Raw genomic sequence first — 24605 nt, forward strand, 5'->3', positions numbered from 1 at the left:
TCAAATGCCTTTGGATTTTCACTTTTGGGAGCCCCACTTTTTCTCCCAAGAGAGGGTGCAGCACCAGGCAGGTATTTTGCCCTGGCCTGGAGTCTGTCTCCTGTTTCTTAGTGAAAGCAATAACAAATTATGAGAATGTACCAGTTTGCCAGATTCTCACTCTTCCGCCTTCAAACTGAGAGCAGAGAGGCTGTGCAGCTCTACCAAGCAGCACAATGAGATTGCAGTGCATTGAACACTTATGGCCTAATGCAAATTATTCCTCTCAAATCATGCTGGGCAGCTTATATTTGTACCAAGAGCGGTCCTTCCACAATTCTCTAGAACACGTCTGTCTCAGGGTGTTTGTGGTGAGGCCGTTGAGTTCTGGATATTCCTGTCACTAGATCAGACCTGCCTTCATTAATGAGTAACCAAATCAAAAAAAACCTCCAACCTTTCATTTAAGAGGCTGTAGCAACCAGACCAAGGTCACACCAGTCTGCAAAGCTGACAGACTTTGCAGGCAACGGTCCTAGGGTTAGTTAATAAGGAAGCTGTTTGGTTGGTTTCAATGCACACAGGTTGCAAGACATATGGGAAAGTCATGTGTGTGTGTGATTTTTTTTTTTTCTTTAAATGGTTGAATTATTCTCCCATATGCTTACATTTATATGGCTGTTGATATGCTTCTGATGTATTGATTGGTAGGAATTTTGCTCACAGATGAGAATAAACAATGTTTTTCTATGTACAATACAGTGAAGGAATGAACAAAGTGACTGTGGGACTTCCATAGGGCTTCATCTCTTTTTCTAAACCAGCACCATTAGTGCAAAGAGCCAAGAATTCAGGTAAGGAGAAAGATGTGATACCTGATTTCCTCTTGGTTCATTGGCAAGGCTACTGATTTATCTGTGTTCTGTTTTACTGTACTTTTGGTTTTGATTATGCTTAAATCTCTCTGCAAGCCTTGTTCATTGATGAGTTATTGTGTTAAAAGAGCTCTGAGTTCTCACTATGGCAGCTATGTGAAGATTTACTGCCTTTCTTTACTAAAGGAGGAAGTGATGTTTTGACTTGATGCAATTTCATTTTGTCAGCAAGGTATAAAAATCATAACAGCATATGTGGCTAAAAACCTGAAGTAGAAAATGATTGCTCATTGCATTTCAAACTTCACAAAATGAAATATTTTGAGTATTGTTTTATGACAAATATTTTGCTTTTAAAACTTCATATTGGGTTTTGGCTTTTTTGAGGCAAATCAAAATGATGATGTTCTACTGTAACAGCCTATCAACTTCAATGTTGTTTCAGCCTCGCAATGAGGGAGGAAAATCTTTTGCATTTTTCACTGCATATATAGTTTGTCTGGAAAACATTTTTCAAGTTTACTAACCATTACTATTTCCCAAAGACTCTATAACCTTCTGCTCCATCAAATAAATTTTGATTGACCACTGGAGTGAGAAATAGACTAGCAGTTCTGTCTTTTGCTGTTGGTAGAAAATTCTGATGAGCTTTGAACAGTGATGGTTTGTGATTTAGACAGGCTAGTCAAAACTAAGTACAACAAAAAGCTGAGGGAAGGATTCACTGCAGCAAAACACTTCTGTAAAGGCGAGCTATAGGCATGTGAAATGAATTGATTACAGGTAATAGATGGGGCTGCTTATTCCTGTTTGTCCTGTTTGTTGTTTTATGTGTTTTATAGGAAGAACTGTCTCGTGGTTTTATTCTTATTCCTAGAAAACATTTTTGAAAATACTTCTAAGCAATGAACAGCAATAGCAGGCCTTTCTTCATCACATTCAAAATTATTTATAAGCCACTTCTTAAATGGAAATAATGCACAGTCATGATTAGTACTCCTGATAAATAAGTGGCAAAAGAAGCCATTGTGACTTCCGGTCCTTAAAGTATTCTGTAAATTATTGATAACTGTGTGTCATGCATTTCTGGCCCTTTCTAGGTACACTGTTTAGCAACTTTGTACTCTGAGCAGACATACAGACTGTGCAAATGAGATGTCTCTCTAAGGATAAAGGCACAACTGCTAGTGATAGTTACTTGAGCTTTTGTTACGAGTTCGTGTGCTGTAGATGGACACCTTCACTATGGACAAGACTATGTTGATGCAGCTGATCCTGCTGAGCCTGGACATTTGGAGCAGCGAGGGGTGTTACTGTGAACATTACCCATGGGGGTCATGGTCTGCCTGTTCACAAACCTGCAATTACGGCACACAGACCAGGCACAGGTAGGACCAAACTATCTCACTACTGTGTTTCTATTTATTCCCTGAGAAAACACCACTTCTGGGCAGGTGAAACTGTATCTGAAGCTGCAGTTTCCATTATATTCTGAGGGAAAGAAAAAAAAAAAGTAATATCCAAGTGTTTACCAGATGAACAGATAATATTTTAATTGCAAGATTGATAATTACAAAATTATGTATATAGAGCATTATGGTGCCTCTAAACAAACCTATATCTGCCAATACCCATAAGCAAGGAGAAAACAGCCGGGTCCTAGGACAGCCTGGACAGCAGCGTGCATGGAGCACCAGCCCCATGAGCAGCCAGGGCTCAGCACCTCCTCAGGGAGCTCTGACCTGTGCAGGGCAATGCCATGGAAGGGGTGAGCTCCAGCGTGGCAAGCTTACAGCAGGTTCCTCATCCTGTGTTTAAGTTTATTACAATAAATAAACTCAAATAAAGATTCAGCAGCATCAGATTAAATATAATTCGGTGGTATAACCTAAAATTATGAGAAATCCCTTCTTTTCTTCCTGGCTCTTTTCACAGCTATTCTCTGGGACATTTCAAGTTACATGAATCAAACAGAAGTTTCTTGCTCTGTAAATTTAAGGGATATTGGGATTTTTTTTTTAAGATGAACACTTTGCAACTACCTATTATCTCTCAAGTTTTTTTCATTTGGTTCAAATAGTTTTCTTTATCAGCATTCACCTACAGTTACAGAACATCTACAATCTGTCTATGCTTCCTTCCTAGCATAACTTGTTCAATTTTTTTAGGCAAATAAGAATGGATGAATATTACAGCCAAAACTTCTGCGACCAGCTGTGCACAAAGCAGGAATTACGTGTATGTAACCAGCAAACATGCCCTATCAACTGTCAGCTTGGAGACTTTGGCCCTTGGTCAGAATGTGACCCATGCATTAAAAAACAAGTAGGTAGAAAATGTATTATATGGATTAAATGCAAGAAATTCTGCTTAAGAGATTTCTTTGTTTCAGATATTCAATTTCATGACAATTGATCTGCCAAATGACAATTTAAGTTAGCAAGAGAAATTGGTTATGCATGATAACAGTAGAAGATGGAGAGAACAAGTTAAAACAGCAGATCAAAACAGAAAGGGGTGATTTTGTAGCATAAATCCATTTATGAGGACCTCAAAAGTCCCATTGTCACAATTAAATATAAGTTTTCCTGAAAAAAGATGAATTAAGCTGTAGAGTTTACATGTATGTTTAAGGAGGAAATTGTCACAGAATCTTTAGCTTATCCATAGCTTTCTGTATGTTCTAAAGACAAGAAAAATAGGATCAAATAATCTGTTAAAAAGAGTTAATTAGCAAATCCTAACTAGCACTGGCTAGAAATATTCAGGTTATATCTTACACTGATGGTCAGGATCAGTTTGAAATTGCCATTACGAAATCCAGAGTACCATTCACACAATCTTTATAGCCTGCAAAAACATCAGGTGGATGTGTTTAATATCTGTGGAAAAAATCCCCAGGATGTTGGTTTTTCCTCTTGGACTTGTCTGTTGACTGATGGTAGACTTGGGGGTGAGATGGCAGAGATGGAAGAAGTAAAAGGGCTAGTTCAAGTAAATTTGCCCTAAAGACTCCAAGCCCTGTCAAATGTAATGTTGTAGGAAGTGGAGGGGAGCACAGATTAATTGGGGTAGTTATGTGGCTGGTGGGTCTGAGCTTTGAGTCTGACCATGATAGCAGCTCTGATTTTCTGTGCAGACACAGCCTACAGCTCTCCTGTGAATCTTCTGCTCAGCTTTCAGAAATCCATGCCTGAAAACTATCTTAGAAAATGTGTTAGATATCATAAGTATAACTTTACATACATATATCACTTTCTGATGCAAATTCAGGATGGCAAAGCTGAGCATGACATGTGAACCATCCTGTGACTGGGATGGAGAGTATGAGAGCAGAGCAGGGACAAACTCTGAAAGAGTGGGAGACAGTCAACAAACTGCAAGAGCTGAAAGGGGGCATTGCTCTCAATTAAACTGATTTTTATTTTTTGTAATCAATATTCTCTTAAATGGCTGAGTTTCTTACCCACATATATAGAAGCATTGTTCATTTTTATTAACTTTAAATATTGATGCAACATATTTGCTGCTTCAAGCAAAAGGTGCTTTTGTGGACTGTGATCCATTTTTTCCTCCAAGCTATAAAGATCACTGCTTGTGACCTTTATAAATTTGAACAGCCATCAGAATGGAGGACGTGACTTGCAAGGTAAGTTTGAAGACTAGTACAAGCAAGCTTGTAGTGAGGGGGAGGGAGGAAGAGGTGAAAGCTCACACAAATAATGTAGTGAGTGTTGTGGATCCCAAATCCAAGTACAAGGAAGGGTTATCTTGAGTTCAAAAGCTTTTGGATGGTCTGATGTGACTCTTCACACTCTCCCTCCATAGTGACTTGGTTACTGATTTTTAATAGACATTCTCCTGCATTGTTTGACTCCAAGGTCTGTCTTTAGGAAGGGAAGTAACAGAAATAACAGAAATTGTGCTTATCTTGTGGGGACGGAGAAGGAACATTTCAGTCATATGCAGGCAGGTCTCACCAGCAGACCCTTGAAGGGGAGTGGAAAACATATCTGAAGTGATTTGTCTAGCAGCCTTCAGCTTTGTTATGCTGTGTGGAGGGTACCGACTTGGGGAAAGAAACCCCAGTGAGCTGCAGATATTGATTCCAGATCTTCTTGAGTAACAGAAACTTTTAGAAAAACATTTTTGTTCTGTCCAGTCATCCAGTGCTCCTCAGACAAGATGCCCCTTGCATGGGAAACAAGCAAGCTGGTTTAGGGTGGGAGTACATGCCACTGAGAGAGCTTTTCTATTTCAACAGAGATGACAAAGAGCAGGAAATTCTTCATAAGCTTGTTCACACACCAGTTCTTACTGTACATTTAAAACTGAAGATCCACAGACTGAACTTTTGTTTCCCCCTGTGCTGTAGCCCAGGTTGTCAAGTATTTAATCATGTATGTTCTGTTAGGACTATTGAGGCTCTTGGATTTCAGTTACCTGCCTGTGTTACCTGGGTTGATGGCATGGTAGGATACAACAACAAAAATAACAGAATATTTCCTTTGGGACTCTGGTTTTCGTAAAGCTTCAGCAGCACTAAGGCACATGACTCTGACTGGGGAGGCACTTAGCTACAAAGACGGATCACACAAATAGCCCTGGTTTTACCTCTTCTGTCTTTCAGTTTCGTGTCAGGACACTCTTGCGACCATCCCAGTTTGGGGGTCAGGCCTGTACTGAGCCTCTGGTGGATTCCCGTCCATGCTTCCCAACCAAGCTCTGCAACATAGTGGAAGTTGATTGCAAGAATAAATTTCAGTGTGAAACTGGTAATGATAATCTTCATTGCATGACTGATGCATTATTAGATAGTCAAAAGACTAGGCACTGAGACAAAACAAAAGATCCAAATGATCCAGATCTTGTATATTCCATGCACAAATTCCATGGAAAAGTCTGCTTAAAGATTTCATATGTATTAGTACCAGCTTATGTTTATGGTTTCTTCTGTAACTGAAAGCAATTCAAGTACAATCTCTAGCCTGAGATGACCATGATAGCTAGACAGTAGCACTGTTCAAATAATGTTTCTTTGCACAGATTTTTCATGTATAAACATATCCATAGAATTTATCTGAATATGAACTTGCACTGTTTTTATTAAATGTGTGGGTATTTCTTTTTTACTTCAGTTTAAATATACCTGATTAGCCTCAAAATAACTTTATCCACATATCTTTTTGCTAAACCTTGAATGAAGCCTTCAGAAATTCAAAGCAAGGGAAAACTGGCAAAACTGAAACAAGCATTTCTTATTGTAAAATTGAAAGCGTTATGCTGCCTTGCTGATAATTCCTACAGAAATTTCACACCTTTACCAAGGAAAAAGATTGCCCTTTTTTGCATTCAGATGTGAAGAATCTTTGCATAATGTTTCTTGATGCTGCTTTTTCCCTGGTCTAGGTCGCTGTATTGCAAAAAAATTGGAATGTAATGGAGAAAATGACTGTGGGGACAATTCTGATGAAAGAAATTGTGGGAAGAAAAAGACCGTTTGTAACAGAAAGTATGAGAGCATCCCAGGTGTGCAGTTAATAGCCAGTGGGTAAGCCAGATTTGCTTATTTTTCATAAACTTGAGATGGTTGTCTCACAAATCAACATAAACAAAATAATCCCTAATTGGCATGTGACAGTGTCCCATTAAAATATATAATCTCTCAAATTGCTGGGCTGAGGCCAACTGTATGAGGTTTGACAAGGTCAAGTGCTGGGTCACAACAACCCCAGGAAGCACTACATGCTTGGGGAAGAGTGTCTGGAAAGCTGCCTGGCAGAGAGGGATCTGGGAGTGTTGAATGGCAGTGGCTGAACATGAGCCAGCAGTGTGCCCAGGTAGCCAAAAAGACCAACAGCATCCTGGCTTTTATCAGGAATAGTGTGGCCATCAGGACTAAAGAAGAGATGGTGCCACTGTACTTGGTGCTGGTGAGGCCCCACCTGGAATCTTGTGTTTGGTTTTGGGCCCCTCATTACAGGAAAGACATAGAAGTGCTGGATATAGTTCAGAGAAGGGCAATGAAGCTGTTGAAGGGTCTGGAGCACAACTCTGATGAGGAGTAGCCAAGGGAACTGGGGCTGTTCAGCCTGGAGAAAAGGAGGCTGGGATGAGATCTTATCACTGTCTACAACTACCTGAAAGGAGATTGTAGCATGGAGGGTGCTGGTCTCTTCTCACAAGTAGTAAGTGACAGAACAAGATGAAATGTCCTCAAGTTGTACCAGAGGAGGTTTAGTTTGGATGTTAGGAAATACTTCCTCATGGAAAGAGTTGTGAAGCAATGGAACAGGCTGCTCAGGGAAGTGGTGGAGTTGCCATCTCTGGAGATGTTTAAAAGACATATAGATGAGGTTCTTAGGGACATGGTTTAGTGCTAGAGTGAGGTTATGATTTAACTGGATGATCTTAAGGGTATCTTCCAACCAAAATGATTCTATGATTCTATGAAATCAAAATTAACAACAAATTATAAAAATGCACCTAAACCCTCAGGCTAGGACTTACCCACTGTGATAAATCTCACACGATATCAACCATAATGTTTTCCAGACTACCAAATTGTGCAGTGTGAAACCTAAACATGGGATGCCCGTTCCACGTGGTCTTGCATTTTTGAATTGAATTTTGAACTCAGTGCACTGTGGTAACATCACTTATGGTAGAAATGGAGAACTGCTTGTCCATTTTCCTTGGCCATTTTTAGGTGTTTCTCTGCTTAAGAGTTACAGTCTCATGCAACACTGGAGTTTTGTAGAGGGTTAGGCACTGCTGGAAAGTAGGAAACAGGTTTGTTACTACAGTATTTTCAGTTTGATTCAGTGTGAATGAGAAGTTCTGGTAGAGGAACTTCTTTCAAAGCAGTAACATATCCCAGATGTTCATACCATTTCCTTCAACCCTACAAAATCTTCAAGGCAGCTATGTATCACTAAATGTTTCAAGTCTATGTGTCTTTCTGTGGTTGTTTAATCTCTGCAAATATTTTTTTCTTAGATTTCACATTCTGGCAGGAGAGAGCCGAGGGGAAGTGCTTGGCAACTCATTCAATGGAGGACAATGCATAACAGTAAAGCACAACGACACAAGGAAATCGTATCGTGTTCCTGCAAACCTGGAGGCTGTCAGCTTTCAGGTACTCTGAAGCAGCAACTCTAGTTGAAAAACCCTTGCTGTAATCACAATCAAGTTATGTGCTCAAGTTTTAGGTAGTAATGTGTGTTTTAGGACAAGATTTCCCAACCTGGTGGGGCCTGAACGGGTGACAGGTGGAAATGGGATATATTCATCATTTGAGTGGCTCTACTCACACTGTTCCAACCTGTGTTCAGTTGCTGCATATCAGAGTCAATATGATGGACTTGTGCTTCTCTCCAGCTTCCTCATGGTTGTGGCCATTTCTTTATTCTTACTCAGTACCAAGGGCCTTACTCTTAAGCCTGACATACTCTGGCCAGGGTTTCGTTCAAGTCCAAATCTCATTTCAGCATCAGTGCTGTATCTTCACAGCACCAATAGCTGCCCTAACTCCAGCTTCCTTCTAGTCATCTGTAGCCTTGGGACATAATTCCACCCTGAGCCATTTTAGTCCCTCAGTCCTGCCGGTTCCTGTCCAGCCCTCTGATGAGCAGCAAAGACAGGAGTGAGGCGTTGAGTCTAGGAGGCAGGAGAACAAGAAGTACATAGTCTAGGGAGGAGTCTTGCAGGACAGGCCAAGGACAAAATGTACCAGGCTTGTGTATTATAAAAAATCTGGAAATCACTGATTGTTTTTGACCTGATATTTTAGACTTTTAGACACTGATATTTAGAAAAATACTTTTAATGCCATGTTTGGGGCACAACATTTGGTTGTACACATATCAGCAGTCTCTGTCTGAAGCCAATAGATACTGTATTGGGAAGGAAGGAATGCAGGATGTAAAAATAGCTCAACTAATAGATGAAATCTGAACTGACAATTTTTGCCACAAGTGCTGCGAGTTTTTAGTATTACTTTAACAGGAGCAACTGAACAAAGGACAGCCTAATACGTTCCATGGAAACTGTAACTGAATTAGCCATGACATATAGGTTTCTTTAATAATGATGAAAAATTACTGTACATGGAAATACTCAATGGGGAAAAAAAAAAAGCCTCGATTTATCCAGGTCTCTTTAAAGTTGCGTAGTTTACTAATTTACTGATGTCTATTTGCAGAACTGTTAAGGGTTTGTGAATGTCACCTTTGAGAGTGCATCTGTATATTTTAAGATACACTGCAGCCTTTGTTGTAGAAGGGTCACTGGATCGGGCTTTCTCCTTGGAACACCAGTGTTCTTTCATGCAAAAGCATGTGACTTCTTGGAGAATGAAAGTGGACTGGGGGAATGGACCGCCTTACCTCCCAAGGTCCTTAGTGGCCCTATTAAACAAGTCTAGAGAGGAGGAAAAATTGAATCTTTCAAACACCCACAGGGCTTTGTCCAAGATTTGGGAAATCTGTCATTTCTGAGCTGATGCTAAAATTGTCTTGGTGTTTTACACAACAGCATCACTGAGGTTTACTGACTTGATCAGACAGGGTTGTTCCCAGTTTCTTTTCACCTACCCTTAGTCCCTCATGCAGTACGGCTGCTCACACTGCAAATGTATTCTAAGACTCCCCTCTGGAAACCTGTTCATTCCTCTAGCTGGGAATTAAGAAGACATCAAGCTCTTTGCTTTGTATGATATAGAAGCCATGGGACTGGCACTTAGTCATAGAGCGGACATAGCGTTAAGGTCTGAGAGACTTTGAAAAGTTGAGTTGAAACACTTGTTGAAATTATTCTTGAGCTTTGGGGCACAGAGGTGGGGAATTTTAGAAGAAAGTGTTGTATGCTTGTTTTTTTGTTTGCTTATGGGGTTTGTTTGGGTTTATTTGTTGGTTGGTTTGGGTTGGTTTGGTTTGTTTGGTTGTTGTTGTTTTTTGGTCTTTTTGTTCATTTTTGGTTTTGTTTTTGTTTTGGTTTTGGTTTTTGTTTTCTTCCCTTGTATAAATGCCTATTAGTAATTCTGCTTCTTATCTTGTATTCTTCTTGAATACCTTTCTTGGCCTCATCTTTTGTGCTAAGGACATTATTTTAGCTTACTGACATATCTCAAATAATAAGGCATGCTTCTGCCTTAAAAATATCATGAATTCATTGCTTAATAGGTTTCTTAATAGGTTTCTATTCCAGATTATTATTTGGGCAAACGCATTTTGCTTTACTGAATCTCCAGGTAATAGATGAAGAGGACGATGTAACATCAGATTTCTACAATGATTTAACTCCCTTCAGTGATAGTGCTCATGGAAGTAGTTCATCCACTCATAGTGGTAGAAGATCTTCTGGTATCCCGTTTTTGTTTTCAAGAAAGACACGGGTTAAAGTCACATCATCTTCCTCCTTCAAGAAAGCCATTGAAGCCTCATATGAAAAGGTGATTGAATCTTGACTTCAATTTCTTCTTTTCGTTCAATTTACATCTGCTCATTTCAGAACCGAGTTACCAAAGGCTACTTTCTTTATCAAGGCATTGGAATTACACTTCTTTTCAAAAAACACTAGAACCACCCATAAAAAAATGTTTCTACTCTGATACTACATACAGGACGTTCCTGGTTGTAATATGCCTTCTGTAGCACCACATGCTTTTCTATTTTTAATACAGAAATCATAGCCTTATTCCCCTTTAAAAAGCAGCCCAGTTCAGCTTGATTGGCTGATTTTTGCCAATGAAGTAGTTTGTATAACAAAACTGAACTTGACTACTCATGCCTGATTTAGAACAGGATTTATTTGGGAATAATTATCCCTGATCCACTAATATTTCATATTAATACCTGGTACTGATGGGTTAAGCTTGCTACCAACACCAGGATTCACACTACAAATAAACACATGCCCAGAAATGACTGGAGACTTTAGAATCCAGTTTTCAGTGTGTGCTTCAGGGATTTAACATAGAAATCACTGGGTTTGACAACTGTAAGGTAGACTGCTAATAATAAAAGCACTTAGATTACTTTTACTAGCAGAAAAATGCAAATGTGAGATGTATGTCAAGAATAAAATTATTTTTAGCCTCTTATCCAACTAAGGTTTTAGAATCAGTATTTCCTGAAATAGCCTGTAGTTTTATGGGTCATAATGGAATGTTAGTTGGCACAGCTGAAAATTGTGGATCAAAACTTAAACCACCTGAAAATCCTGAAAATTATGTTACGACAGGGTATTTTGGGAGCTGAGTACAATCTAGAAATCATTACATACCCTATTTCTTCCATTCTTATTCTCACCGCAGCAGAAAGCTGAGTATTTTTAGCTTATTTTAAAATGTGAGAGTAAGAGCACTGAAATGAGCAGTGCTGTGCAGAGCAGAGAGCTGAGGTCCATCTCATATGTTACATTGCTCAGCCCTAGCTGGGAGAACTCCCTGTCTAGAGGCATCCTTATGAGTTGTAAGCCAAGTGAGCCTGGAGACAGCAGTGGAGTAGAGTCAAACTATAGAGCAAAATTCAGCAGAAGAACTGGCATATAAATCAGTTATAGACTGTTTTATAATGACTCTTTTCTGTGTGCAGGTTGGTCATTTGCTCCAGTTTCCTGCCCCTCCTTTTGCTCTTGATCTTTTTGCTTTGACCTCGTGCCATCAGTTCCCCTTATCATTTTGTAACTCCTTCCTTTCAGTGTTTCTTTCTCTATTTTTCTCCCTTCTATTTAGTTATATTCCCACATAAACCACTTTGAGCCTTGCAAAAAAAAAAAAAAAAGCTATTTCCAAAACTTTTTTTTTTTTCCTGAATGTAAGAGGTGTTTTCATTTTATGACCTTTCTCTTTTTTTTTTTTCCTCTCACATTAACAGCCTGACACTTGAACCCAATGAGATCTTTATCCCTGTGGTATAGTTTCACTTTTAGCAGATGGGTAAAGTATAATATTTCATAGAAGTTAGGATCTAAAATACACACTCATTAGGTTATTTGCAAATGGTCCGTGAATTTTTATAAGCTGAAGACTTTCCTCTGAACCTTTTAGTTGTCTTATCAATTGTTGATATATTTGCTATGGCAGAAATATTTTTACTTTCTATTTTGTAGGTGCTCAGGAAGTCCTAATTTTTGTTGGAATGCTTTATACTCCCACAGTGTAATGGAGTAATGAGCATTGTCCTCACAAACTTCACAGGGCTCTTGGAAAGCAGCATGATGTGCACAATAAATGAGTTCTTGCAGTACTCTTGGTCCCTCTACTTTCTGCAATTAACTACCTGTGAGGGTGCTAAGAGTCATCTTTTTTTCATTTCTAGAATTCCAACTTTATTAGAGTCCATAAAGTCATTTCTGTTGCAAACTTCACAATGAAACAGTCAGATCTGCAGCTCTCAGACGTCTTTCTGAAAGCACTTAACCACCTGCCCCTGGAGTACAACTACATTTTATACAGCAGAATATTTGATGACTTTGGCACTCATTACTACACCTCTGGGAAGATGGGTGGTTCCTATGACATTCTTTACCAGTACAGCTCTGAGGAATTGAAGAACTCGGGTATGTAAGCTTTAGCAAGAAAATATGATCTGTTTATCAGCTTTTCTTCTCACTGTTTTTATTTTCAGGCTTTACACCACAAAATAAGTTCTCCAACTAACAGAAAAATATCCTTTAGACTTGCATAGACCCCAAAATTACTCACACCACCTAAATATAGAACAAGAATAAATTTTTGCTCAACGTAGTCTTAATTTGAAAAGTTAGAGAGGCTCCTCACTTGGTAAATGTTATTGTGTTTAAGAAAACCTCTTAAGACCTTCATATCAAAAGTGGGTGTCATCAAGAAAAGGTGTCCCAGCACACTGTGGGAGTGAAGTCTGAGAGGCTTAACTGGGACACAGTCATTAAATTTGTTGGCATTGGTTAGAAATCACTCTAAAATTAATGCTCTGACTGCCAGATTGTTGAAATGAAAAGGCAATACCACAAAAGTGGAAATCTAAGGTTATAAGCTGTGATCCTTAATGTCACTGTGGGAACTTGCATGGGTATAGGAGCTAAGGGCATAACTCAGCCCTATGGTCTTTGTACCTGGGGAAGCAGGGGAAGCAGTAGTGGGTGAGGTCAGAAAGGAACCAGTGAGCAGGGAGACAGACGTGCGATGGATCACCTTGATGTGGGAGCCTGGGGGTGCGGTTCCATCAGGTAACATGGTTATGGTGATGAGGCTGCTGCTCTGTGGTATTTCTAGGTCTGGCAGTGGATGAATCAACAGAATGTGTCCGAACAGAAACAACAAGGCGTGTGTTCTTCCGGAAGAAAAAGAAAGTCAGTACCAGATGCACAACAAACAGGATGACTGTGAAGCATGGAGGTGACCATAATGAGAATAGGGCCCGTGTCCCATTACTTACCCTGGGAGATAATATTCTCTTCAGCCAGGTGCCCTAGGTGACCTCCCAGCTTTGTTGAACTACAGATGCTCTTCCACCACTGTCAGAGGAACCAGTCTCTGAAACAACCACTGGAAACACCCTTTTATTTGCAAAAGAGATTAGGAGTGCTCTTCCTCTGCTCTGGAGCACCATCATTATGAATCTCATGGCATTGGTTCTTGCAGTCTGTCACGGATCTGACAAGTACTCCCCATGGCCCTGGGTCCAGGGCCAGGCATGCTGAACTGGCAAATGGGCACAACTAGAAATGTGTGATCATGGCTGAGTCCCTGATCCTCTTTAAGTGTTGCTCAAGGCTCATTGAGAGATTTGGGCAGCGGTAACCAGACCTTCCCCTCCCATCTTCCTCATGTCAAGTAGATATCTAGGTGCAGGAGAAAAGGATGCATCTGGCATCAGGCAATGCCAGAAATGTGTCTGAGGAGTTGCAGAATGTTGGTGCAGTTTCTGCAAGAATGGCAAGAGTCATATTCTGCATCACTAAAACCAGGGATTCTATCACCTCCATGGTTTTGCCCTCATTTTACGATCAATTACCATTACTCCGGTGTTTACAGCTGGGACTAAATATTCTTCCTTGCAGTGTGTTCTTCTAATGGAGCCTCCGTATCCCCTGCATTTTCTACAAATGTCTTGTGTAGTTCTGAATAACTCCATGATTGACGTCTCAGACACTTCCGTTTGGAAGATTATGACTGGCTGCTGTCATTGGAGGGGTTGTTTTTCTGAGCTTAGAGTTCATTCTTCCACGGGTAGCTTCAATAAATTGATCTTAGTATAGTCTTTTATTTCCTCTTACATCTTTTCTTAGAGCTCTGTTGTTACATCCACTGTCTTTGAAGGCCTTTGTCTGACAATACTGTGATGAAATCCCCTTTCAGGTTCCATTTTGGAGTCAGCTGAACAGTCAGTCTCCTTGGTAAAAGGTGGCAGGTCAGAGTATGCAGCAGCTCTGGCTTGGGAGAAGAAGGGGGCTTTTCCAGGACACACAGTCTTCACAAACTGGTTGGAGTCAACAAAGGACAACCCTGTAGTAATTGATTTTGAGGTAAGAGAATAACAAGAAAAACATTGAGATAATAAAACACTCACCACTTAGCAGCTCTTCAGAGAGCTCTGCAGGTATTTTGTCTTTCAAATCAGGGTGATGCTCTCTGTGATAAGGATGTATATACATATGGGCATAATATAAACATACAAAAAATTTATTAGAACTATTTGTTGTACATCTTGCTTTATAAGCCACACCAAGTTTGCATTGACCATGGACAGTGAGAGTAAAATGGAGGAATGTGAGTGAATTACTCCAGCACCACCAGGAGCTCAGTCATGGACAGGGGTTAGTTACTGTGCAGAAAACATTGCATGATGTTGGGAAGACTTTTTTTTCCTTGTATTTTTTCCCTTGTTAGGCCTACTTTACAAGGTATGGCACAGAGATAATCTGAAACAAAACAGCAGTCCCCTGGTGTCACTGTCCTCTTGTTTGATGCGGCATGTCAGCGCCATTGTCAGTGTGCTGAGCTACCTGGCTCCCCGTATGGCCCAGTGGCCCCTCAGCAGCAGTGGCAAAGCACTGCCGAGAAGCAGCAAAACCTGACTGAATGCAGTATGTAGTGATCTTTTCCCTGCCGCAGCTGCTGAGCTCCTGAAGGCAGGGTAGGGATATTTCACATGGCGAGAACCAGGTGTAAGCAAACCCCACATCATCCATGACGTCCTGAATTTTTAGACATGGTATCCTATTTGGTTGGTTTTCCACTGGCTCTGTGATCCATAAACTGGGGAAATAAAAGCAATATAAACAGGATAATACAAATGTATAGCACTGTCATCCTCCTTTGAAGCATCTGTAACTTTCAATATTCCTGACTCCAGTGTGATATGTAGGCTCTAGTCCCTTTAAAACCCTGCAGTTGTCCCCAGCAGGACCTGCCGTGTCTAGGTAACTGTTGACTGAGCTGTCTGCTAGGTGTCACCTATCATGGATTTGGTGAAGAATGTGCCATGTGCCGTGACCAAACGTCATAACCTATGGAGAGCCCTGAGAGAATATGTGGGCACATTTGATCCTTGCCGGTGTGCCCCGTGCCCCAACAACGGCAGACCTGTGCTTTCCGGGACAGAGTGCCTCTGCCTGTGCCAGGCTGGCACCTACGGCAAAAACTGCGAGACGCGAGCTCCGGGTTACAAATCAGGTATCTGAGGTGACACTGTCATGATGGTCCTTCTGGTATCTATTTGTCAAAGATGAATCTGACATATCCTTCCCTTACTAAATCCATAGCACTTCTTACCACATAGTGATGGTCAGAAAGTGTAAGAATATATTAAAAGTTAAAAAATAAAACTGAATAGGCATGGCTTAAAAAAAATTGTAAGACTTGGTAAAAGATTCCTTAGCTACATAATTAAGATAATAGAAAATGAACCGTTGAGCAATAAGGGTGAAGTTGAGATCAAAGATAACTGATGCAAAAATTAAGAAACCCATTCCTTAGTTTTCTCTAAAGTCTGTTATGCTTAAGATTAAATGGATAATGGAGATAAAAATTACTGATTACAATGTGGAAGGAAAGCTCAGTTGTCTTAAGGAGAGGGAACATAATCATAATTCTGAAGAATTTAAAGAGTAATTTCATGTAAAAGGGTTTTTGAATGAAATAGGCTCTAGCACCATACCTACGGGAAACAGAAGACACTTACTGTATTGTCTTTTTTATTACATATATTTATATTACAGGACCAAAAGAGGACAGAAGAGAAAGTCACTTAGGCAGATACAGGTCTCATTATCTGATAAAGAAATATTTTGAAAGAAATAAACAACTGAAGATGGGCAGATAGAGATGAATGTAGAATGTGTGTTGCATGCAGAAAAAAAAAAATAGTGTGCAAATAAAAAAATTTGTATATGCTTCGTGGTGGCACAGACAAATACCCCAGAGGGGTTTGCATGAAATATATATTTGGGGTTTAGACACAGTGTTAGAGTTTAATAATTTATTAAATACTGAGCTCTTTGAAAAGGTTGTATGCACCCTGAAAACTCAAACATCTGTGTGTGCAATAGAAATAGAAAATGAGCTACTTCTGAATTTGATTATTACTTGCCATCAAAACTAGAAAGGAAGATATATTTTAAGTTTTCAGGAGGCATCTGGAATTTGGCTGACTATTTCTTCGGAAACCTTCATATTCCAAAGGCAATCTGTTCTCTTAACAGTAACAATTTTAAAGTCTCTAAAAATGACTGTTACAAATCTACTGTCTCATATATGGCCTTAAGAGATATATTGCGTATTGTACAGATCTACCAATAGATGCAATTTCTTCTATTTGATGCAGTTGCTGTAGATGGCCACTGGGGTTGCTGGTCTGAATGGAGTCCATGTGATGCTTCCTTCAAAACAAGAAGAACCCGTGAGTGTAATAATCCCTCCCCTATGAATGGTGGCAAGCCCTGTGAAGGTGAACAAGAAGAAGAGGAGGACTGTTATGTCTCTGTATTCACAGACAGGTAATAAGATAGTAGACCAAAAGATCTCCATAGTCAATGGGGCACAGTTACGAAGCCCTCCAGAGTGGCCTTGTGACTATCAAGGAGAAATAGCAGACAACTCTCTTGTCTGAACTTCTGTGGTGGAGGCTAGGAGAAGGAAATATCTAAAAATCCTTGCAGCTTGCTTCAAGTTTGAATTTATTCACTGTTTATTCCTAGAAAATGGCTGATGAATTGCATGCTAAAGTATGCCTATGGATCTCTTATGCTGTTTTGCATGGCTTCTTGACCAAAGCAAAAGAAAACTTGTCTGATTCCATTCATGGGAGTTCACATTTTCCATTTTTTAAGATCACATTCTCTTCTCTTAGAGAATTAGTTATGAACTCAGTGTCAGAATTCCACTGAAACTACCAAGCTTTTTATATTCCTGCTTATATCTGATGTAACAGTTTTGCATGATTTCAACTAAAAATCATAACCCCAACCCAAAACTGACTCAGTTTCTTGCATCTTCAAGAGTTAGGCTTTGTATAGATTCAGTTTTTCTACTCTAACCAAGAGCCAAAACAGGATTTTCATCATCCTTGTTGTAATGACTGGAGAGGGGATTCTGGAGTGGGTAGGAGAGGATTAAAAGCAACAAACTCTGCAGTCCTGTGTTACTCATTCCAGTTAAACACCATGGGCTACAAAGCTTCATACTTACAGAGACCAGCCTCCTTTAGCCATTGCCTGATGGCAACAGACAGGTTTTGACTACGTTGTCTGAAACCCAAGCAAATCACGTGGACCCCTTAGAGACTTCCTCTTTCTGCTGTTCTTTGCCTCTTTTTCTTACTTGACAAAAAATATTTCATGAGTTATGTCGATAGAAATTGTAGTCCTGTATCTATCACTTTTTTAGAGTTCTCACAATCTCCCTCCTACCAACACCTTTAACATTTTGTGTCCATAATAGTTTCTTTAACAGGATAAAGTTTGTTCACCACAGGGTGTGGGGCAGGACACACTTGCAGCATTCCTGTCCAAAGCTCCTGACATTCTGCCAGTGTGATTTGGTGACACCAATGCTTAAGTCACTTCCTTACCAGCAATTCTTTACTTTTCAGAGGTGCTTCTTGTATAAACGATGATGAATCCAGGAAAGAAGAAGATGTCTTGGTTGGTGAACCTGAATCTGGATGCTCCAGGCCAGACCCACCAGAAAATGGCTTTATCAGGGTGAGCACGAAAAATGAGTGATACAGAAGAAAAGTGTAGTAGTTGCAGAGCTGGGAAATTTTACAGCTTCTTTGCTACATATGCCTGATAGCCAAGCTAGCTACTATGCTAGTGAGTGTGTTGCTGTGTATGTGGCATGCTATGGGACTTGAGTCCACCAAAGCCCACCAGCAACTGAAGCAAAGGCAAGGTAAAATCAATTTCAAACAGTGGTCCTTGAATCCTTGTTTTGTAACCATGACATCAGTAAGCGTAGCTGGACAAACATATCATTATGTAGGTGAGTGTATGACTCATAGTTCAGAGTAGGAAAAGTAAGCATTCATTACCTTACATTCTTTTGATAATGTCCAGTCTCGTTACCACATATTTGGGTGTGTGGCTTTTTTGTTTCTCTTTTTGTAGAACGAAAAGAACCAGTATGCTGTAGGGGAAGAAGCTGAAATTGTCTGTGTGAGTGGTCATGTCCTCAGTGGCTATCAATTCCTTCGGTGTCTGCCAGATCAAAACTGGACGCAGCAACCTGTTGAATGTCAACGTAAGTAAAATTGATTTAGCCCAGCAACAAAACAGAAGTGGAAGAAAAAGACACATAATAGATTTTCATGCAGGTTTTAACAAAAGAATCCATACTGATATCTGCAAAGAAAGCATCTGAAGAAGGTATTTCATGTATTCACACTAGAGATGGCAAAAACCTGCTGAGTCACTGCATCATTCCTCTTTCAATCATAAGTGTTACTATTATGTGCTTTGTGAGATTACTGTAATATTCAATACTTTAGAAAAACCTCAGGTGCATACCGTGAGGTCCTTCTCTTGTCTAGTTTTAAGTACCTTTAACAGAAGGACTAATTTTTTCTTTCCAGACTTACATAAATACCTTTAAGTTGATGACAGTAATGCTGAAGAAAGCATTCTTAGAGGAATTTGTCTACTACATTTTTTTAAATTAAATGGATAATGTGTCTCTAACCACCACCAATTCCCCCAGGCTGCCTTTAAAATCCCCACAATAAATCAATGCCTTGAAGTATTTATAGTCCAACTAAGAATGAAGGATTAGAACTGACTTGGGTTTGCTAACAGGAGGCACTCTGGTAGCTTTCTAGAACTCAGTGTGATTTCATTGACTTAATGTTTTTTTTATCAAACAAATTTACCTGAATATACTCACGAGCTTTCTATTGCCATTAATTTTAATTATTTCATTAATAGCTTAATTTGCAAAAGAAAAAGCAAAATATGCTGTTAATGCCATTCTTATTATTTTTAAACTGTAAAATTAAATTACTCATACTAGCATAGATTAGAAACACATCTTAATTAGTCATTGATTGAAAATTATTTTTAAAGACTATGACAGTGCACCAAAAATTTCTAGACTTAATTATGTTAAATATTTATTCGTTTTAAATGTCAGTCAAATATTCAGTGTTATTGAGTGTCTTTATTGCTCTTCAGATGAAGCCTTGTAACATGCTGTAAATATCCACACACCATAAAAACAACAAGAATGATTATTTTTTCTTGTTTATTACAGCCTCAGTATGCCTCAGGCCACCAACATTTGACAGCGTCACAGTTTCTCCATTTAAGCAACAGTACAACATTGGTGAAACTGTGAAGCTGAGCTGCAGAGCTGGGTTTATAGTCACTGGTCAAACACAGTATACCTGTGGGAAAGACCTGTCCTGGACACCTCCTATTTTGAGATCTATTACATGTGAAAAAGGTCAGTATGCCTGCAGATAACTTTACTGTTTCTATGCTGCTGGTAGTTTGTTTTAGCTAGCTAGAACTACAAGGCAGACAACTGGTTTTAAGACATATAGCAACTGTTCGTCAATTTTGGTTTTACTTTGTGCTTACCACAGTGCTGTATAGTCTCAGCCCCAAACTTGTACATTAAGTTCAGAATTTTTGGGTGCAATGTATTGTAAACTTTAATTATGAGACCTAGGTACTGAAACTGTTTTATTAAAAACAAAACAAACACCAGGTGTATTAACAAGGCTTTATGAAAGTAAAGTAGGAGAATGCATGCTGTTGAAACTTCAGCTTCTCTTCAGGATTTTCCAGTGATTTCTGCAAAGACTGATATGGACTTGTGAAATCCCAACCGTGGCAGCTTTTGAATAGAGAAATATGGGATTAACAGAAATAAATCTATTTCTGTTCACTTTGTTACTATTTAGAATAACTCTCACTCTTATGTTTCAGATGTGCAAACTAAACTTAGAGGTGTTTGCAATCCAGGACAAAAGCAGGTTGGATCTCAGTGTGTTTGTATGTCTCCAGGAGATTGTGGGTAAGTCAAGTACTTCAATTAGAAAAAGAAAAGTTGAAGTTTCTCCACTGATAGATCATTGTGACACAAAACGGAAAGAGTGATAAGAGACAACCGCAGTGGAGGGCTGCCCTCTGTTCAGCTACTAGCCAGCTATGCCTCTATATCCAAATTATAACCCCACTTATAGCCTATGAAATAAATGAACAATGACATTAACTACATGGCATGCCATGATGCTCCCTTCTAACCTACATTATCATCTGCTACTGGAGATCCCAAGTCCTCCTTTCCTACTCTTTATTCCTCCAATTTCTATATTTTCACTATCATCCCCTTGCTATAGTGCGTCATGGTCCTTGTGTTTGAGATTCACCTTTTTCAGATGAACACACCGTGAAATACACATTATGTTTCATTCTTCAGATCACATAAAAATATGACACAAGATGGCCTGCAGAGACCATTAAGCCTTCAAGGGAATAGAGGGTTTGATACCATAAAATCGACAAAGTTACGGACCCTTAAAACCATGTTTTAGAGTTTTAGAAGTAGTATTTCTTTATTCGGTGCTGGGGCTGGACAGGGGGTGTCACTCCATAGGTCTACCGCTGACAAGCTGGTCATACATGGCTTCCATATTGACAGGAAAATTACAGATTCATCACAATTCTTGACAACCATTAACATATTCCACACCTGTTCTAACACAAGACATCTGTTCAAGTAATGTTAAGTAACTTTTGCATGTTTCTCAGTTACTTCTTATTCACCTGTTTTGAAATAATATGTCATAAATCTATGTCAATTTTAAGAATAGGGTGTGACTACTAAGTACAAAGATTCTATGGTTACGAGGTTGGTTAATCTTTAAAGGTTGCTACCTTAATATTCTCCTGAACTGTGAGTTCTATTATTCCTTAAAATACAGTCTAACAATTAGAAATACAGGTATCAGGTTATCCTAGATAATTTTTAGTAAATGACTGGCTAGGGTGGAGGTGTGGTGTGGGGCTGGAAATAGGAAAGAAGAGCATAGATTGAATATGAGCTGGGCAGTCATAGGGCTGAGATCAACACACATTCCACCACAGGGCTCCTGTGTGACCACAGGCAAGTCCCTTGGCACGGAATACATCTCATTCATGTTAACACCCAAATAACCAGGTATATTCTTTCTCCTTGGATAGAGAATGTCCAGAGGGTGATAGACATTGTCTAAAGCACATAGGCTAAATCCTCTGACAACTAGAGAGGTTTTATTGACTAAAGTTATAAGCTTAACTCCAGAACACAAAGTGAACTGCATTGCTCCCCCTCTTTGGGAAATGACTAAGCTCCACAAAATGACACTGCTTGGAACTCTTGCACTTGCTGAGAAAGAGCCCACACAGGAACCAAGAGCGATACAGAAAGAAACTACAAGCAGCATGGTTGGGTTTGCCTGCCATTGGTCCCAAACTAACAGTGCCCCAGAGGCAGATTTACACACACAGCTGCAGGACAGCATCAACTCAGACAAACCACCCCAGAGCCTGTGGAAATTTCACACACCTTGTGGAAGTAACAGCCCCACCTGTTTTCTCATGCAGGCACATGTTCTTCACCTCCCGTCTATTGGACAGGACCAAACCTTCCACATCTCATAGCCCTGGACTGTATCAGGTCCAGGTCCTGCAGCAGCTGGGACAGCCTTAGGTCTTTAGTCATATATCCAGCCTGGCCATGGCTTCGGTGTGTTTCATCCAATGTTGGTGGAGAGTTTAGAAGCATGGACTTGCTCCACAGCTTACTAAAATAATTTTTCTTTTTCCCTCTGGGCAGCCACTACTCAGAAGACATCTGTGTGCTAGATGCCGTTTCTGAACAGAATGTGACAAAGCCTAGTTGTCAGTATTCAGCTGAAATGTGTCTTGGAAAGCAGTCATTTCATTTCCTGCATGCTGGTCCTTGCCATGGGGATTCCAACCTAGCCTGGGCTATTGAAAGGGCAAAGCTCTCTACAAATAGTTTGAAGAAAGTGCCCTGTGGCTATGACACCTGCTATGACTGGGAGGAGTGTCCAGGTATGACTTCTGAACACGGCAATTTATCCAGACCTTTTGATGTAAAAATAAAATGTGCTGACTCTTTCACTGTTCCAAGAACAGGATTTACAGGCATTGTGGTCCACCTGAGCAATTTACGATGAGAAGTGTGTGGAACTGTAGTCAGTCCCATGTCCTCCTAGCAAGTGTTACACTTAGATAAGTGCCTTTTCCCTTAAGCAAAGGTCGTGTAGCTATTTCCCTTTAGTAAGGCACAAAAGGAACTTGGAGACTAAGGGAACCTTTTCAGGGAAATTAACATTTGAATCTTCAGTCACAAAAATGTGGTCAGCAATGTCATTGCCGGTTCCCACTGCTACTATAACCACTAGTTTGTACTTCAGGAGTTAATTTGGGCCACAGTTTCCATAGCTTATAATTAAATTATGAAATTAAATCATGATACTACTTAAAAAGCAAGACTGGGGCCATCAGACTTAATAGGATTTTAATGGTAAAATGTGCAAATACCTGTATATGAAAACAGTGTTTATTAAGAGTTTTAATGAAGTAGCTAAGCTGGTGAAATCTCTAAGAGGATTATTTTAAATACACTATTGTGCAACATGGCTATTTGATGTGTAACTTGATGATAAGAGCAGTGAGTTTTCCTGTAAATGTCTGGCTGGCTCTGTGCACATCAAGCATTTGCCAAAAAAAGTCTGAGTGGCAGCCGTGCTCATTGCTTCACTTGCTTCCAGAGAAAAATATGATCTTTATCATAGCTTGTCTACTCTTGACAAATAGAGCAACAACAGTGTGCAGCAGTACTAAAACCCTGTTTTGAAGATGCAAGATTTCTGCAGCACAGGATTTCAGACAGGTGGCTGCAAAATTACCACATGAGATATTGTTCCTTGTGGGGCTGAATCAGAAGGAATGACCAGGTGTGCCCCTTAAGTGACATGCTGTGGTGGACCATCTGGACACTTTGGGTTCCTGGGAAGGTTGCTATAATTTAAAAACATATTGGGCTTATTTATTCCAGAGCCCCTAAGAAGGCTAAATCTGCTCCCACTGTGGAAGTGGCTTAAACCTGGATCCTGTGCCAGAACCTCAGAGTTATTCTCTCAAAAGCCTACAGAGGAGCCATGTTCACTGAGGGAAAGTGATAGAGAGGGGAGAAAAAAAGACATTAAATAAGTTTTCATTGTGGTGCTAAAGAGGTTTGAATTGGACTTCCCTCCTCACCATCTCCACAAAGGTCCTCTTTCTCATGAGTATGCACAAACATTTAGGAAATAGAAGTTTTGATTTTCCTGGGAATGAGCAGCTGGTATGAACATAGAGGCAGAAGATACTGCAGTACCATGTAAAATCAGCTAAACAGAGGAAAACACGTATTTTTCATATGTTTTAAGAAAGGAAAGGCAGAAACTTAGTCTCCTGCCTAGGGAATTTCTGGGAAATAATATAAAGAGTCAGAATCTGATTAGATCAGAAATGGGTAATGAAATAACTGGCAGAACCGAGCTTTACCACAGGCTAGCAGCAGGTAGCTTATTCATAAAGGAAGCGTTAATGAAATAGGATCTGACACAATATGGACCTTAAGACTCCATTTCACAGCAACATTGTGTGGAAGGGTAATTGGGAACAGAAAGTCAACTTAATATCTTTTTGTTTAGAAGAAAGGTCAGGGAAAGCTAGTGGATAAAAATATTTAGATGCTTAATTTCTACTTCTGTGTGGATCACTGCTGCAAAACCAGATATTTAGAGCTGCTTTTGTCTCTTTTCCTAGCACTCTGCCATCTAGTATATGTGCTATAGGCTTCCTGTAACTAATGTTTTATGAACCTCCAGTGGTGTTTTTCCCTGTTGGACTCTGAAATGTTGTCAAATTATAAAATATGTTTTTAGTCATGCCATTTGCATTTAAAACTCCAACACATTCATTCCCAGAGACACAAGCCCAGTGCTCCTGCCTGATGCCTTACCAGTGCTCCAAAGAAGAGGACCACCTTCACTGCATCCGTATGGAGTCAACAGGGAGGAGGAGGACAGTCAGTCTTTGCGCACTGGCAGCCATGAAGTGTGCTGGCATCAAACTGGAGGTGCTGGAAGAGGGGAGCTGCTGATGTAACCTGTCAGGTCTCCCTGCAGCCACAACCATCATCCCACCCTGCGCAGGCTGAGCTACCCTGGGCAAAACTTGGCTGGTTATGAAAGGACAAGTAGATCAAAA

General features: G+C 39.9%; 1 protein-coding gene across 1 annotated transcript; it reads left to right on the plus strand.

Annotated features, from left to right (window-relative positions):
- Positions 1–2084: 2084 nt before the first annotated feature.
- Positions 2085–24498, plus strand: C6 (complement C6; the record flags this gene model as incomplete). Its single annotated transcript, XM_080362786.1, has 17 exons — positions 2085–2242; positions 3023–3179; positions 5485–5629; positions 6264–6405; positions 7854–7992; positions 10105–10305; positions 12176–12416; positions 13111–13233; positions 14197–14363; positions 15288–15513; positions 16664–16835; positions 17930–18041; positions 18447–18579; positions 19585–19776; positions 20265–20352; positions 22156–22397; positions 24323–24498. 17 exons carry the CDS (start codon positions 2085–2087, stop codon positions 24496–24498), a joined length of 2814 nt encoding a protein of 937 aa, XP_080218912.1.
- Positions 24499–24605: the final 107 nt, after the last annotated feature.

The sequence above is a fragment of the Nesoenas mayeri genome, assembly GCF_963082525.1.
Source record: "Nesoenas mayeri genome assembly, chromosome: Z".
NCBI classification, from domain to species: Eukaryota; Metazoa; Chordata; class Aves; order Columbiformes; family Columbidae; genus Nesoenas; species Nesoenas mayeri.